At 42.6% G+C, this 17,633-nt stretch overlaps 2 protein-coding genes across 3 annotated transcripts in view; one reads left to right on the forward strand and one right to left on the reverse strand.

Moving 5' to 3' along the window:
* The window catches only part of NIPSNAP2 (nipsnap homolog 2), a 31,680-nt gene extending 17,388 nt beyond the window's left edge, over positions 1–14,292 (forward strand). The window contains exons 8-10 of the mRNA XM_027614095.2: positions 6,821–6,915; positions 11,790–11,873; positions 13,120–14,292. Of these exons, the coding sequence (XP_027469896.1) occupies positions 6,821–6,915; positions 11,790–11,873; positions 13,120–13,184 (244 nt within the window). The 3' untranslated portion in view covers positions 13,185–14,292. The remainder of the gene's footprint in view (positions 1–6,820; positions 6,916–11,789; positions 11,874–13,119) is intronic.
* The window catches only part of PSPH (phosphoserine phosphatase), a 61,459-nt gene continuing 52,829 nt past the window's right edge, over positions 9,004–17,633 (reverse strand). The window contains exon 7 of one of the 2 annotated variants that reach the window (XM_027614082.2): positions 9,004–9,616. In XM_027614082.2, coding sequence (XP_027469883.1) covers positions 9,583–9,616 — 34 coding nt within the window. In that variant the 3' untranslated portion in view covers positions 9,004–9,582. The remainder of the gene's footprint in view (positions 9,617–17,633) is intronic. The other variant, XM_027614081.2, reaches the window with a different exon arrangement.

The raw sequence follows: 17,633 nt of genomic DNA on the forward strand, positions 1-17,633 counted from the left end.
TAAGGATTCTGGGTTTTTTTAAAATAAAACCCCAATGTTGTATTAGGTTATTTCATATTCTTCTTGGATATTACCTTTTTTGGAATGTTGGGGGCTTTTTTGTTGTTATTGTTTTTTTAAGATTTTATTTATTTATTTGACAGAGACACAGTGAGAGAGGGAACACAAGCAGGGGGAGTGGGAGAGAGAGAAGCAGGCTCCCCACGGAGCAGGGAGCCCGATGCGGGGCTCAATCCCAGGACCCTGGGATCATGACCTGAGCCGAAGGCAGACGCTTAATGACTGAGCCACCCAGGCGCCCCTGAGTGTTGTTTTTGTCATATAAACAGCACCACAGTGACACAGTTGCTTGTTTTTTTCTTCATTTAAGTAGCAAAGTACCAATTTTTCCCCAGACTGATCTATAAATTCACCACAATCCCAGTCAAAACCCCAGAAGGCTTCAGAAATGCAAAGGACCCAAAAGAGCTAAAACCACCTTGAAAAAGAAGAACAAAGTTGAAGGACTCACACTTCTCAATTTCAAAACTGACTACAAAGCTAGAGTAATCAAGACAGTGTGGTACTGCATAAGAACAGGCATACAGATCAATGGAACAGAAGTGCAAGTCCAGAAATAAGCTCACATATATGAGCCATTAGTTTTCAATCCATGCACCAAGTCAATTCAATGGGGACAGACAGTCTTTTCAGCAAAGGTGCTGAAACAACTAGGGATCTTTGCAAAAGGATGAATTTAGACCTCTACCTTACATATATACCAAAATTAGCCATAACAGAGCTTTTAGAAGAAAACATAGGAGAGAATCTTTGTGACCTAGGGCTAAGCAAAGAGTTCTTAGATAAAACACGAAAACCACAGCCCACGAAAGAAAATGATAAATTACGGTTTATCAAAATTAAAAACTTTTATAATTCAAAGGGCATCATTTATTTTTATTTTTTTAAAGGTTGGATAATTTTTTTTTTAAAGATTTTATTTATTTGTTTATTTGAGAGAGAGAGAGAAACAGCACGAGAGGGGATAGGGTCAGAGGGAGAAGCAGGCTCCCCACTGAGCCGGGAGCCCGATGTGGGACTCGATCCCAGGAGTCTGGGATCATGACCTGAGCCGCCACCCAGGCACCCTCAAAGGGCATCATTTTAAAATAAAAGGCAAATAAGTCATAGACTGGGAGAAAATTTTACAAATCATATCTGATAAAGGACTTGTATCCAGCATGTATTAAAAAATCCTACAACTCAATAATAAGAAGACAAATAACCCAGTTAAAAAATGGACATAACACATGTTGGGGAGGTTGTGAATAAGTTGGGGCCCTCATACATTGCTGGTGAGAATGTAAAATGGTGCAGCCACTTGGGAAAACAGGCAGTTACTCAAAATGTTAAACATGGAATTACCATATGGCCCAGCAGTTCTATTCCAAGGTATATACCCAAGAGAATGAAAGCATGCATCCATCATATAAACTCATATACAATGATCATAACATTTTTCATAATAACCAAATAGTGGAAACAACCTAAATGCCCATCAGCAGAGGAAAGAATAAATGAGTTGTGGTATATCGACATAATGGAATACTCTCCAGCAATAAAAAGGAGTGAACTACTGATATGTGCAACAAATATTTGCTATGTGCAAGAGTCCAAAGGAGCACATAGTCTATGATTCCATTTGTACGAGATGTCCAGAAAAGTCTAATCTATAGAGACAGGAAGGTGAGTGGTTTCCTGGGGCTGGGGGTGGCAACAGAAAAGGATTATAGGTGGCACAAGGAATCTTAGCATAATTGGATTGATGATTGCACAAGTCTGTAAATTTACTTAAAAAAAAAGTTCTGTGCATCTAATTGAATTTTATGGTATATAAAATATACCTCAGTGAAGCTGCTAATGACACACCTCACTAAAGAGAATTTATACCATGAATCCAAGGATAATTCAAAATGAGGAAATTGATCAGTATAACACAGTCAAGTGTGTAACCGGTGTCTGGCCTCTGCACCCCAGCACGTTGCCTCCATGCCTCTGTTAGAGTGCTTGTCACCCCAGGGGAGGCCCCACTTTCCAGTTCTGCGACTCTGTCTACAAGGCCTGGCACATCCTGGGTGGTTGGTAAACACTGAATGGATGGTGGAAACTGGTAGTTACATATGAAGAAAAGGTCAATTGCCAAACCTGTGAACAACCTATGTGTCTGAGGGAAATGGACTATAGTATATTCGTGCAGTAGAATCTTAACACGGTGGTGAAAGTAAAACACGGGGGGCGCCTGGGTGGCTCAGTCATTAAGCGTCTGCCTTCGGCTCAGGTCAGGATCCGAGGGTCCTGGGATCGAGCCCTGCATTGGGCTCCCTGCTCGGCGGGAAGCCTGCTTCTCCCTCTCCCACTCCCCCTGCTTGCGTTCCCTCTCGCTGTCTCTCTCTCTCAAATAATAAATAAAATCTTCAAAAAAAATAAAAATAAAACAGATCGGGTCACGGATAAATATTGAAAACACCAAGATGAGGAGAAAGCTAGTTAGAGAATATGTACAACACGATGTCTTTTAAGTAAATTTTAAAATGATATAACGAGAGTTTATAAACAAGTTTTCTATAAAAAGATATAATTATTGTTCATGGATACGTACACATGAAGTAGAAATAGAAAACCATGGACAGGAAGACTTGTCTTCAAAAGAGAGGTAACTGCTTCCACAAAGTGGTGACTCATGGGGATGGGGGGAGGGGATGAAGATGAGGAATGCAAAGGGAGCTTCAACCGTTTCTGTGGTGGTCATTGCTTTTTGAAAAGATCTGAAATATAAGAAAATGTATTGATGTGGTTTTTTTAATATTTATTCATGAGAGACAGAAAGAGAGGGGCAGAGGCAGAGGGAGAAGCAGGCTCCCCACTGAGCAGGGAGCCCCGATGCGGGACTCGATCCCAGGACGCTGGGATCATGACCTGAGCCGAAGGCAGATGCTTAACCATCTGAGCCACCCAGGCATCCAAGTCCTGATGTTTTAAAAATCTAGGTGGCCAGAGTGTTTTAATGGGCACAAATTAACAATATAAAAATCATCTTAATACATGTTCAGAAGGCATTTGATAAGATTCAATACCAGTTTTATTTTATTCATGACACGAATTTCTAATAAGAAGCACTTTAAAAATTAGGAATAGAGAATATTTTTTTAAATTTTTTTTAAAGATTTTATTTATTTATTTGAGAGAGAGAGAGCGTTGGGTCAGAGAGAGAAGCAGACTCCCCGCTGAGCAGGGAGCCTGATGCGGGACTCGATCCCGGGACTCCAGGATCATGACCTGAGCCGAAGGCAGTCGCTTAACCAACTGAGCCACCCAGGCGCCCAAGAATAGAGAATATTTTATTTAAATCACGGGTTGGCAAACTTTTCTGTAAAGCACCAGTTAGTAAATATTTTAGGCTTTGTGGACCATTCTGTGTCTAAAACAATTAACTTTGCTGTTTTAGTGTGAAAGCAGCCAAGAATGATTTGTAAATGGATGAGCATGGTTGTGTTCCAACAAACCTTTATTTATGGATGCTGAAATTTGAATGTCATGATTTTCATGTGTCATGAAATATTCTTTTTTTTTTTTTTTTAAGATCTCTTTATTTATTCATTCGAGACACACACAGAGAGAGAGAGAATGAGCGGGGGGAGAAGCACAGGGAGGGGGAGGAGCAGACTGCCCGCTGAGCAGGGAGCCCGACACAGGGCTTGATCCCAGGACCCTGGGATCATGACCCGAGCCGAAGGCAGACACCCAACCATCTGAGCCACCCAGGCGGCCCTGAAATATTTTTCTTTTGATGAGATTTTTTCCAAGCATTTAAAAAGGTAGAAATCATTCTTAGGTTCTGGGCCATGAAAACAAGCTACAGAAGGTGGGATTTAGTCTGAGGGTCTGTTTTGCGAGCCCTGATCTATAAATGATAAAACTTTCCATTTCTTCCATCTTCCATCACATTAAACTTAATGGTGAAATGCAAGAAGCATACTCATTAGCATTATCACAAAACACCAACTTTTACAATCATAATTTTATATAGTTTTTGAAAATCCTATTGTGAGAAAAAAAACAAATAGAAGTTATAATAATGTAAAGCCTCAGTAATTAAGAGGGATACAAGAGTAGGTTATTGGCCATTAGATATTAACCCTTTGGTTTCCTTATCTTTAAATGAGAATCTGTGACTTTTTACTTACTTTCAACTTAGATGTGTTCTCGTTTTTCAGTTATGAAATATCTTGCTTTGAACTGTATAATTTCTAAGATCTCTTCTAGCTCCAAAAAACGGTCTGGATTTTTTTTTTTTTTTTAAGATTTTATTTTTAAGTAGTCTCTGTACCCAACGTGAGGCTTGAACCCACAACCCGGAGATCAAGAGTCGCATACTCTACCCACTGAGCCAGCCAGGCACCCCTGTGATTCTTATTTCTAATAAATCTTTTCATTTTGGGTCATCAGAGGTTACATAATGCAAGTTAGATTTTTTTTTTAATTTGAAAACTAAGACATACCTATTTAATTGGCTACCACTGTTTTATAGGCACCACTTTAATAAGAGACCTTTTTTCGGGAGGGGCCTTATAAATGTAATAATTTAGTTGCCCACAGAATAGGATCATTCATTAGTTCTATTTTTGCACGTTACTATTAAGACTTGCCCACTGTGAACTTCGCAAGGAAGTACTGAGGTTATTCTTAGTTATTTAAACAAGTATTTATAAAGCCAGTTCAGCATTCAATTTATATTTTGGCACATAGGTAACTATTTAAGATGGTGATCTCCTCTTCAGTACATGCTTCTGATTATTACCAGGCTAAGGCAAGTATGTTTTCTTTGCCTACTGTAACTGAGTTAGAAAAATTCATAATGGAATGAATAATCCTGAATATTTATCACTATCAATGAAAGACAGTTTTTCCCTGAGTTAGAGTGCACGTCAAAGTGATTTGCTCAATTTCAATAATTTACCAATCAGATTTGTAATTTTTGTGAAGTTATTGATCACTTAATTCTAACTAGAAGCGTTAAAGATTTTAATATCGTTTGGGGGTAACCCATGGGGGCAATAGCAAGAGATCCCTCCTTCACCACAGAAGAACCTGAAAGCTTGGGTCCCCCTCAGAGTTGAGCTCATGGGGATGAGAGCCGAGATGCATAAATCGATCTTGAGGACTCTGGCTTTATCACTCCCACTCTGGTTGCCCTTGCTCTGATCCTGTGCCCCACCACTGCCTTGAGATGTGCCAGTTCAGTTGCTATGAAGTTTGCCTCCAGGACAAGAATGTACTGGTCAAGCCAACTTGAATCTCTTGTCCCTCAAGAGTTATGTCTCACTGTAAATATTAGTAGATTAGAATCTTTGTTCATATGCCTCCAGCTCCTTTAAGTTAATGAGAATGAATCCATCTTCCTAAGTCCTGTCAATTCTGGTACCTTGATGTGACAGACTTGAGGCCCAAACCCGGGCAGTGTTGATGTAAATACACTGGTGGTCTGTGGTGTGGAGTCTCTGACGGACTCCAGCTATGCTTTCCCAGGTGACCTCCTTGTATCACTTCAAGCCACTTCCTTCATTTTCAAGTTTGATTCTTGAAAGAAAACTGCTTTTGGAAAACATACACATTTTTTAAAAAGATGTTATTTGCGAGAGAAAGCGCGGATGCACATACCCGAGCTGGGGGAGGGGCAGAGAGAGAAAAGCCGACTCCCCGCTGTGTGTGGAGCCTGATGAGGGGCTCGATCCCAGGACCCTGAGACTGTGACCTGAGCCCATATCAAGAGTGGGATGGTTAACCGACTGAGCCACCCAGGTGCCCCTGTACATTTTTTTTAAAACCATTTTAGGATTTCAGATGCATCACTAGATATAAAAATAAAGTGCGTGGTGCAAATAAGAGAGAAGGTGTTTAAGGAGCTGATACCTTTTGCAGTAGGAAATGTTGAAAGTTTAAGACGTGCCATTTTTTAGCCAACTTAATCGCAATTTCATGTTAGACACATAGACACATATATATACACACATTCTTCCACACATAGGAATGCCATTTGGTATTCATTATCCTGATGGTTTGTTCTGGTAAGAAAAAAAACAAGAAGCAGGGGTTCTTTGTTTCATTTTTTATTAAGTATAGTTGACACACGTGAAATTAGTTTCAGGTGTAGAGCAGTGATTTGACAAGTCTGTACATTATGCTGTGCTCACCCCAAGTGTGGCTGCCATCTGTCACCACACAACACTATGACAATACTATGAGGCAGCTTCCATTTTGATAGTGATGGTGTATTGCCAGGAAGCTCCACGTTCATGGTTCTTCGGTGTGTTTTCCAGAATTCATGGTCTGCAGGTGCTTTGAAGGTGTGCTCCCTTCATCCCTGTCTTAAACCCCATTCTCCAGGGGTGGTCCCTGTCTCCCTAAGACACAGTAACTTCTGGCATCTTGAGTGGTCTAGCATCCACGTTTCCCTCACTCCCTATCAGCACGTTCTTAGAGAAGCAGTTCTTTTTAAGTTGATGGGTCCTATCCTCAGCCAATTTTCTCGACTATGTATTCTCGAGCACTGATTTTAAGAGTCATTAATTACTGTCTGCTTCCCCCAAAAATGACTTACAGCTACAGAAAAGTACATTTACATCTTATATATGTTATCTACATTAAAATAATTTTCAACTGCATTTGATAGTTAAAAAACAATTTGTCTTCATATCGTACAACTTGCTCTGAGGGCAGACGAAATCGGATTCTTTTCGACATACCTAGTTCAGTATCCGAACATTGTCATTTTTCCTTACAGGGCTCGTGCGATTCGCTTCAGACAGGACGGTAATGAAGCAGTGGGAGGATTCTTCTCTCAGATTGGGCAGCTATATATGGTACATCATCTTTGGGGTATGTATTTTTTCCTTCATTTTTGTGTTACTAGGATTTCAGAGTTCATTACCAAATAAGCTATACTAGGGCAATAAAGCACATCGCAAGTCAGTAACTTTAAACAATGTAGCAGGGGCGCCTGGGTGGCTCAGTCGTTAAGCGACTGCCTTCGGCTCAGGTCGTGATCCCGGGGTCCTGGGATCGAGCCCCGCATCGGGCTCCCTGCTCCGCGGGGAGCCTGCTTCTCCCTCTCCCACTCCCCCTGCTTGTGTCCCCTCTCTTGCTCTCTCTCTCTGTCAAATAAATAAATAAAATATTTTTTTTATTTTTTGGGGGGCCTCGATCAGAAGGACTTGGGCCCCCCACAAGCGGCGCAGGGGAAAATAAATAAAATATTTTAAAAAATAAACACTGTAGCAAATCTAAACATCACAGATAGAAAGTAAGTGCTGGGCTATCTAGAAGGAAAGAGTCAACAGTGAAAGGCCCATAGCCTCGGGGCACGTAAGTAGGCTGGTACGAGAGTAGGGGTAGCGGTGAAAGGAACAAGAGAAGTGAAGCACACAGCCATGGGAGAGAGACGATGATACAGCTGCTGTCCCTTTCTAGACACTTCCCATGGCTCTTCAGAAATTATCCTGCATTTTATCCAGAGAGGCAGCTCCCCACATGTTCACTCACGGCCTGCCTTGTGTCTGATTCCATCGTTCTGGAGGCCCTTCTGTCACCTTTTCCATCCCCACCCACTCCTGTCTGGCACCGTCTTTGGTGTCTCTCCGGTCCTGACTCGGGCATGCCCCCTCGCCCCCCAGTGAATGTCTCTCCCCTCCTGAGCCCCCAGAGCCCGGTATCATGTAGGTTGTCACACGGTGGCTATCTGTGTCTGTCTCCCTGCTAGAACAGGAACTGGGTCTGAGTAATAGCTTGGTACATTTTGGGCACATCTGTATATGTTTGTTAAAGTTAAAAAAAAATGGACAAACCATGAGAGACGATGGACTCCGAGAAACAAACGGGGTTCTAGAGGGGAGGGGGTGGGGGGATGGGTTAGCCTGGTGATGGGTATTAAAGAGGGCACGTTCTGCATGGAGCACTGGGTGTTACGCACAAACGATGAATCATGGAACACTACATCAGAAACTAATGATGTCATGTATGGTGATTAACATAACATAATAAAATTTTTTTTAAAAGTTAAAAAAAAATGAAGGGACTCAGTTAAGTGTCTGACTCTTGATCTCAGCTCAGGTCTTAATCTCAGGGTCATGAGTTCAAGCCCTACATTGGGTTCCACATTGGGTGTGGAGCCTACTTTTTTAAGAAATGAAAAGCATAACTCATTTCCAGACCATATTAATTAACCGACGTATTGGTTTGGCCTATCCAGTCGCACGCAGTGCTGCACCGTCCGCCTGCTGTGTGGGCATGGCAGGCGTACAGAGACTGGTGACGGGTCTGAGAGGGGAAAGCCAACACGAGGGACTTGCCACGAGGCAGTGTGTGTGATCAGTAACATAGGGGTTTATATTCGGGGCACCCCCAGCACTTACGGGGATATAAACTTACACGTAATTGGGGGAAACCAGTAAAAGGTGAATACGATCTAAATGGGTTGGCAGGTAAATGCAGGAAGGAAGGGGCAGAACAGTGATGGGAAAACGGGAGATTATAAAAAATGGTCAGAAAATGAAATCATGCAGACTGGCTAAATGGTAGGAGAGCTGCCGGGGACCTAAGTCTGAATGGGAACCCCTTTCCCCCCCAAATCTTCAGGGTCTGGGGAGGAGACCCCCATCAATCACTGCTTGGACCAGATGCTCAGCTCAGCTGCACACACGGGGTTTCCCTGGCGTGTGAGCAGTTGAAGACCCTGCACCAAGGGGCACCCAGTGGCTCCGTCGGTTAAGCGTCCAACTCTTGGTTTCAGCTCAGATCATGATCTCAGGGTCGTGAGATCGAGCCCCGGGTCCAGCTCCGTGCCCAGCAAGGAGTCTGCTTGAGATTCTTTTCCAGTCCCTCTCCCCCCACCCTGCTCTTCCCCCTACTTGTGCTCTCTCTCTCCTTCTCTCTCCCAAAATAAAATAAATAAAATCTCGAAAGAAGGAAGGGAGGGAGGGAGGGAGGGAGGGAAGGGGGGAAGAAGGAAGGAAGGAAGGAAGGAAGGAAAAGTTTTCACATGTAACATTTGGAAACACATCTTTAAAATCTGCCTTTGGAGATTGTGCTAAACATAATTTAACCTTTCTGGGTTTGACATCGTTTTTATTATTATTATTTTTAAATAGTATGTGTTCTGTCCGGAGAATATAAACTGAAAAGTCAGGCCTGTTCCCTTTGCACACTTTCCTCTCCCGCTTGGCGCCTGCACACCTTCCCAGACGTCCTCGGTACACGAGCACAGGGACTGCACTCGTGTCAGGGCTTACAGTGTGTCTGGATGGGAGCTCCCAGGTGAAGGAGGAGACAGGCAGGCACCAGGGCGTCCCAGGCCCTTAACTCTGTCCCGCGGGAAGGGCTTGAGGTTTCACACATCAACAGCAAGATGAGGAGTCCACCAAGATCATCCTCGGAGCGCAGACGCAGAAGCTAGGAACAGTGTGGTGCTTCGGCTTTGGAAAGTGGCCAGATTGCAGCTCGTGTCTTTTCTGAGGCCGTGCCTTTCTCTGCCTTCCTTTGTTGTCCCAGTTAAGTGTCCCAAATGTTCACTGCCTGCTTCCTCCTTTATAGGAAAAAGTATTGAGATATGCAGAAATGAATTTTCAGTTGCCTGCCCCAAAAACTTACCCTCACTTTTCCATACTTTTTAGAGAACCACATTGGTCAGGCACCTCCAGTGTGTTGGTTATTTTAAGCATCATTCTCTTTAATCCCTACAACCACAAACCACAATGAGGTACCTGTGACTCATGGATGATAAATAAATCACTTAGAATCCACAGCTGTTGAGTCACTGGACCAGGCTCAGACTTGGGCACGTCTGGCTTCAAAGCAGGCCTTCCTACCAGGTAGCACCTCTCCTTCTACCCTTGCACTTGATGCCACTCCTCCCCCCCCTTCTGCAAGGCCTTGCTCCATCCATTTGCTCTAGCACCACCCCATCTAGGGGCTCCCTCCCCAGTAATATGTATATGCTCAAGTGCCTCCCACCTTCAAAAGCCTCGCTAACAGAAAATAATAACATAAAAGCCTCCCCAAATCCAAATGTCCATTGACGGATGAACAGATAAAACAAAATGTGGTACGTACGCACATTCATCCATAAAAAGGAGCGAAATGCCAGTACATACTACGACATAGATAAGCCTTGAAAACATTAGATTCCACTTATATGAGGTGCCTAGAATAGGCAAATTCATAGAGATAATGCCAAGTAGCGGTTACCAGGGGCTGGGGGTGGGGGCAGGGAGAATGGGGAGTTAGGGTTCAGTGGATAGAGTTTTAATTTGTGATGGTAAAAAGTTTTAGAGATGGATAGTAATGAAGGGGACAATTGTGAATGTACTTAATGCCACTGAATTGTACATTTTAAAATGGTTAAAAGTAAATTTTGCTGGGGCGCCTGGGTGGCTCAGTCCGTTAAGCGTCTGGCTTCGGCTCAGGTCATGATCCCAGGGTCCTGGGATCGAGTCCCACGTTGGGCTCCGTGATCAGCGGGGAGCCTGCTTCTCCCTCTGCCTGCCCCGCTCCCCCTGCTTGTGCTCGCTCTTTCTGACAAATAAATAAAATCTTTTAAAAAAATGAAAAATGAAAAATAAAGTTAATTTGGCTGTGCATGTTTTACCATAATAATAAATTTTTAATTACGAAAATTAAAATTTGAAATGAAAAAAATAAGAACACAGCCCTCCCCAACCTGTGTGTCAGCACACAGTGCACCGGCCATGCACCTGACCTCAGTTGCAAGGCTGCTGCTTGTCACGTTAATGCTAACTGTTTTGCTCTGGGTGGTGAGAGGTACAAGATTTGTTTTCCTTCCATTTTTCAGCATCTTCAAAATTGCATGTAATAAATGTATACTCCTTTACTACTTGAGGGAAACCTTAGATGGTTAAACTCCTAGGCCTACGAGGGTAGGTCTTCTCATCAGGGAAAGGAAGTCTTGTGGAGAACAGGTGTGTGTCCCAGAAGAGAAACTAGAAGCCCTGATTCTTGTCCTTGTCTTGACTGAGCCCCTGTCAAGATGCCTAGGAGGTAGTTCCCTGGTGAGTACTTGGAAGCAGGTTGCCTAGGCTGGGAATCAGAAACCAAGGCCCCCAGATGAGGTACCTGAATTGCACCACATGACACCGAAGATTCTGATGCCTTTGACCACGCTCTTCTCTCCACCTGGAGCAGCTTTCTCTTCTGTTCCTGTCGACGTTCTTTTCAACCTTCGAGACCCACGTGATCAAATCACACCCTCCAGACAGCCCTCTCGTCCCCTCCGTGCCCTTGTGGGCTTGGTTCTGAAGCATACCCCAGAGCTCAGCAGGGGCTGACCTTGCCTTTACTTGTCCTTCTGCTCTCCACTGCATTGAACACAGCCTGTCCAGCACATCATCGTAGTGCTTGGAAATGTTGAGCAAAATGGAATCGAATATTGCTTACCTGTAGCCTGACGGTTTCTGATTATAAATTTAACGTGTTATTGAAGAAATTCACTTGGTTTGAAAGGTAGGTCTTGGATCCACTGGATTTTCAAATTTAAAGAGTTGTTTATTTTGCTTCTCTCACAAGGCCTAACATAATTTTGCTCAGAGTAACCAGCTCGCAGTGATCTCAGCTTATTGTTAAATCCCCAGAGTGGTCTGTTTGAGAAAACTAGCTGAGCAGCTGACTTGATGGACATACTAGTGGAATGCAGGACATTTTGTTTGGTTTAAGCCTGCTTCTTCTGTGTGGTTCTTTTTCAGCTTACAAGGATCTTCAAACCAGGGAAGATATACGGAATGCAGCATGGCATAAACATGGCTGGGAAGAATTGGTATATTATACAGGTAATACTTTCATAAACATAAAACTTGTCATTCTTCTCATCTTACTGTTTTATGTTCTTTCCCCCTCAAGGCTAATATGTGTTTTGGTTTGTTTTTTGTTGTTGTTAAATAGTATGTTGCTCTAGGATGGTGAACAAGGTTGCGGGGGGGGATGGAGAATAGTCAGATTTTTCCTTAATAGTTACCTGCCTTCTTTTCAATAAGGAAATTTCATTCTTTCAAGTATGTGGGGGGGGGGCACCTGGTGGACTTGGTCAGTGGAGTGTGCAACTCTTGATCTCATAAGGTTGTGAGTTCAAGCCCCACATTGAGTGTAGAGATTATTTAAAAATAAAATCTTAAAAAAAAATAGCAAGTGTGTATATTGTCTGGTACAGTTTTCAGACACTTGTATGTTGGAAATTTTACATCATTACTTTTTTTTTGTACTTTTCTATATTCTCTGAATATTTATTACACAATTTTTTTCTAAGCTTTCCCTTTCTCATCAAAATTATCTAGTCCCAAAAACACTGTAATACAGCAATTAAAAAGTAATTTTGAAAATTAATTCGACATTTTGACTTTGTGTGTGTACACGTGTATGCATGGGCATGTCCATGTATACTATGAAGTCCTGGTGGCTTGATTTTTATAAGAACAATTGGGCTGAATACAACCCAGTAATACTGACCCAGGTAGTAAGCACCAATCATGTTGCTTGTCAGGTACATTTAAGCCCGTATACTACTAAGAAGATCAAAGAGTACTTTGTTCCAGAAAATAAGTATTATCTTGTCTTTTAGGTCAAAACATCATATAATTGTATGTGACTGGTTGCTTATTCTTACATGTTCATTAGCTCCCAGAGGCGTATTTGACTCAGCAGTGAGTTTTACAAGTGCTGGTTATACAGTCACAGGCAGTATGATTTGATTTTATATGACTTTGTTTTAGCTCAGAGTTCTCAACCTTTTGAGAAAGCACCACTTTTCTTACAACATGGACTTTCCTAAGTTCCGACAAATGAAACAGATCTCCAGATAGAATCTGCTTTAATTTTCAAAAACATCTCCCGGGATGTTAACTGATCTACCCTTAGCTCGTATATTTCTGTCCCTGAGATCAGTTCTCTACTTTCCAGTACTCTGTTCTGATTCCAAGCGGCATGTCTTCTGAACATTCTCAGCAACCTGTTTGTTACTGTACATTTACCATAATCTGTTTAGAAAAGAACAAGCACAATAATCTTGATCCTTGTTTTCAGTCCCACTTATTCAGGAAATGGAATCCAGAATCATGATCCCACTGAAGACCTCACCCCTCCAGTAAACAGATTTTAGACGTGCCTACATAAATTTATGTGACAAGTATTTGTCATAAATTAATTTTAATTGTATATCAAGTGAAAAAGAAACACTGAAGTGTAAACTGCTGTATATAGCTTGTGAGAGGCCTCTTTTCTTTAAAATTTACATAATCACAAGAAAGGAAACGATTAGAGTTGGATTGTAACAGTGCTCTGTAGTCCTCTTTGAAACATCCCTGTGTTTGTTGAATACACCTTATACTACCAGCTACCCTTCTCCACCCTCTGGGAAAAGAGGGCCCAAATTAAAATTTGAATCCTCTCCAAATAGGAACCTAACCATGAAAAAAAAGTTAGCCATTTCTTTATAAAAAGCAAATCTGTTTTATAGTTACAGATTTTTAGACAAATTTCTTGTATCAGGAAGAAATATAAATTTTGTCATGTTACTCTAGCAATTTTTCTGAGCCTCAGACTCGGAACAAATTAAGAGCGTACCCAATACCTGAAAATGTTTTACTTCCCTCTCATTTTTAATCAGTTGGCATAGTAAACGACATGTCATTACTAAGCTGGTAGTGGTTGCTAAGGTACCCTTAATCAGTAATTCAGTCTTTACATAGTGTATTGTGATAGCTCGATATGAGGGGAAATAATGGCTTGACCCTGTGTATCATATGTGATTTTGAAATGAACACCTTGAATAGCACTAATTTTTATTTGTAATATTTTTCTATAATAAAACGAGTAGCATTAGGAAAAGAGGTTTTATTTTGTAAACAATCATTTGTGACCTCAGACATCCTGTAGTTAATGTTTTAGTAAGCTCATAGCAGATACTTCAAGATCATGTATGAGGGGTGGTGCATGTTGAGATTTAAGTTGGAATAAAGTGCATACTTTGTCTAGCTCTGTTTGATTTAGTTTTTTTTAACATAGTGTGCCTATTTTGTGACTGTCATCATGTGAAAGTCCCACTGAAGTGAAAAATTATGTCTGACCCCCAAATTAAAGAATTTTTGTGTAAAATAAAGTGTGAATAAATCTCAGAGCAAATGTCAAACTTTTACATGTGAATGGTTTTCTCCAAGAACCTATAAAAATCAATAAAATCCTCTTGATTTTCACATATTACTTGTTTGTAGTCTTTTTTTTTTACTGAACTTGTGCTGAGAATGACCCTGTCCCTCTTGAAAAACAGCTTGTCCCTGCTGAGTGGGCATATGTGAGTCTACAGAGCAAAATATTAAGAAAGCTCCTCAGCGTCCCCCTAGCCGTTTAGCAAAGTGTTGTGTGTTTTTTTTAAATATTTATTTATTTATTTATTTATTTGAGAGAGAGAATGAGATAGAGCATGAGAGGGGGGAGGGTCAGAGGGAGAAGCAGACTCCCTGCTGAGCAGGGAGCCCGATGCGGGACTCGATCCCGGGACTCCAGGATCATGACCCGAGCCGAAGGCAGTCGCTTAACCAACTGAGCCACCCAGGCGCCCTAGCGAAGTGTTTTGAGGACCGGGTGTTTGTACCAGGGCTTGGGGCCTGGGGGACTGGGTCAGCTGGTAGAAGAACAGGCACTTCCAAGTCCAGGCTCTGCTCCTTGACGAGGTACTTCCCGTCTTTGGTGTTCAGTTCCCTGAATCCGTAAAATGGGGAGGTGGAATCCCATGGCATTTAACATCCCTTCAGCTCTGAATCTTTGTAACTTCTTAATGCCACGGGAAGCAGGAGGAGAGAGAAGGGATGGGGAGCTCCAGCACAGAAGACCTGCATTTTAGCAGTTGTACTAATTGGGTGCTCAGAGCACGTTTGTAGGATGTGAATGAAAGAATTATTTATATGAAACTGCTTTCTACACTATATAAAGAAAAATGGTAGAATTAGTATTACTGGTGAATTAGCTTTACTGGTGATCTAGCTATTCGGAACTGGGAAAAAAAACTGCTAGGAACGGAGGGAATTTTCACTTACAAGTTGTGTGGACTTGAACCCTGCAGAAGTCCGGAATTTTCTATCATTCACTAGGGCGTTAAGGTTCTCCAGAGAAACAGAACCAATAGGATATCTAGATGAGATACGCGTAAGAAGAGACAGGAATTGGCTCATGGTTATGGAAGCCAAGAAGTCCCAGAATCTGCCATCTGCCCGCTACAGAACCAAGAAAACCAATGGTACAATTCTGTCCCAAGTCCAAAGGCCTGAGAATCAGGAGAGCTGATGGTTTAACTCCTAGTCCAAGGTCAGAGGCCCAGGAACCAGGAGCTCCAGTATCTGAGAGCAGAAGATGAACACCCCATCTCACGCAGAGAGCCTACATCTGCCCTTCCTTTGCCTTGTTCCACTTGGGCCACCAATGGATCAGATGCCCCCCTACATCGATGAGGAGGATCTGTATACTCATTCTGTTGAATCAAATGCTAATCCTCCAGGAACACCCTCACAGGCACACCCAGAGATGTTTTAGCAGCTACCTGGACATCCCTTAGGCCGTCAAGTTGACCTATAAAATTAACCCTCACAACTGAGCTCACAGTTGGTGAATGAGTTAGATGAGGCTCTCTAAACTGCATCATCCACCCAACTCCCTATCCAGGGGCCATTCGGTATCTGGTGAGCACCATGATGTCCAGATGCCAAATAGAATATGCAAGAATGAGGTTTTCTTTTAGAAGCTTTGCTTTTCTCTTTTTGTGTTGCTTTCTTAAAGGAGCTTTCTGTTCAGAAAAGCACAGAGCAACAAACTGTAAAATGGAGCTCTTTCAGAATATACCCTACTCTAGGAAGAGGAATTTCTGTCCTAATCAAGTCATTGGATTTCACAAAGCAGCCTGCCTCACGCTAGGCTTTAGTCTTCCTTCAAGTCAACAAATACTGAGTTTCTGTTATGTGCCAAGCATCAGACACAGGGAAGAACATCATGAACAAAACATGATCCCTGCCTTTGTGAAGCTTACAGTCCAGTGAGAAGAGACTGGCAATTAAAATATAAAATACTCTTACGTTACATGATATGGTAGAAGTTGATACGTGCTCTAGTGGGGGAAGGTAGAACAGGGTAATGGAGATCAGGAATCTAAGGGTGGGCTGGGAGAGGCGGTATGCAGTATTGTCAGTTGGCCTCGCTGAAAAGCTGAGATCTAAGCAAAAACTTGAAGGAGGTGACAAAGTGAGCCAGCATTTGGAAGGGGGTCCCACCAGGCTGAGGGGATGGACTACAGCAGAGGCCCTAAGGCAGGGTCATGCCTGGCATGCACTAGAGCGGTGGGGACCAGTGGCTGAAACGGGGGAGGGAGGACTTGGTGGGAGAAGCCAGAGGTCATGGGGCTGGATCAGTAGAGTGTTGGGAGCCCCTGGAGGGACCTTGACTTTTACTCCGAGATGGGATCCACTGGAAGGTATTGAGCAGAGGAAGGGCATGATCTGACTCAACATTTTAAATGGTGGCTTGGACTAGGGGTAGCAGTGGAAGTAGGGAGAATGGTGAAATTCTGATTTTATCTTGACAGCAGAGCCAAGATGATTTCCTGAACGAATGATTGTGGAGTGTGAATGAAAGAAAAAAAGATCAAGTGACCGAAGTCCTGTCCTCCACAACTGGAAGGATGGAAGGCTATATGTAGGTGGTTAGGTGCAACAGATGTGGGGAAGTGAAGATCAGGAATTGTTTTGCTCGTGCTGAGTTTGAGATGGTCTATGCAGATACCCAGGTGGAGATACCAGGTAGGCACGTGTGAATTCTGCAGTTTAGGAGAGCAGTCTCACCTGGAGATAGGCATTTGCGAATTGTCTGCATAGAGAATTTAAAGTCTTATGGGGAGTGCGTGTAGACAGAGAAGACAACCAGGGTAAGGAGGAACCAGGAAGAGAGTCAAAACCCATCAGGGAAAGAGGAAAAAACTCAAGGAAGTGGGATGTCATGAAAGCTAAGTGAGCAAAGTCCGTCAAGGATGAGATCACCCGTGCCAAATGCTGCTGCGAGACTGGGTTAGAGGAGGTCTGAAAACTGACCGCTAACTGAGTAACATGGTGGTCACTCGGTGACTTACAAGAACGTTCTCTCATTATGCTACTTTATCAAATAATCACTATTTTACCAATTCCTGCCCAATCTGTCACATCCTTTTATTAAATGCCCATAGAAGAATGAATTGTATTATTTTGTGCCACTACAAATTTTCATTAGGAATATTCAAAACTTCCAAACTCATTTTCCATTCGTTGGGTGTAAGCCTGGTGAATATTACTTGCACAAGCCCACTCATTTTTTTTTTTAAGATTTTATTTATTTATTTGAGAGAGAGAGAATGAGAGATAGAGAGCATGAGAGGGAAGAGGGTCAGAGGGAGAAGCAGACTCCCCGCTCAGCAGGGAGCCGATGTGGGACTCGATCCCGGGACCCCGGGATCATGACCTGAGCCGAAGGCAGTCGCTTAACCAACTGAGCCACCCAGGCGCCCACAAGCCCACTCATTTTTA

Source organism: Zalophus californianus, chromosome 10, assembly GCF_009762305.2.
Source record: "Zalophus californianus isolate mZalCal1 chromosome 10, mZalCal1.pri.v2, whole genome shotgun sequence".
In the NCBI taxonomy this organism is placed as follows: Eukaryota; Metazoa; Chordata; class Mammalia; order Carnivora; family Otariidae; genus Zalophus; species Zalophus californianus.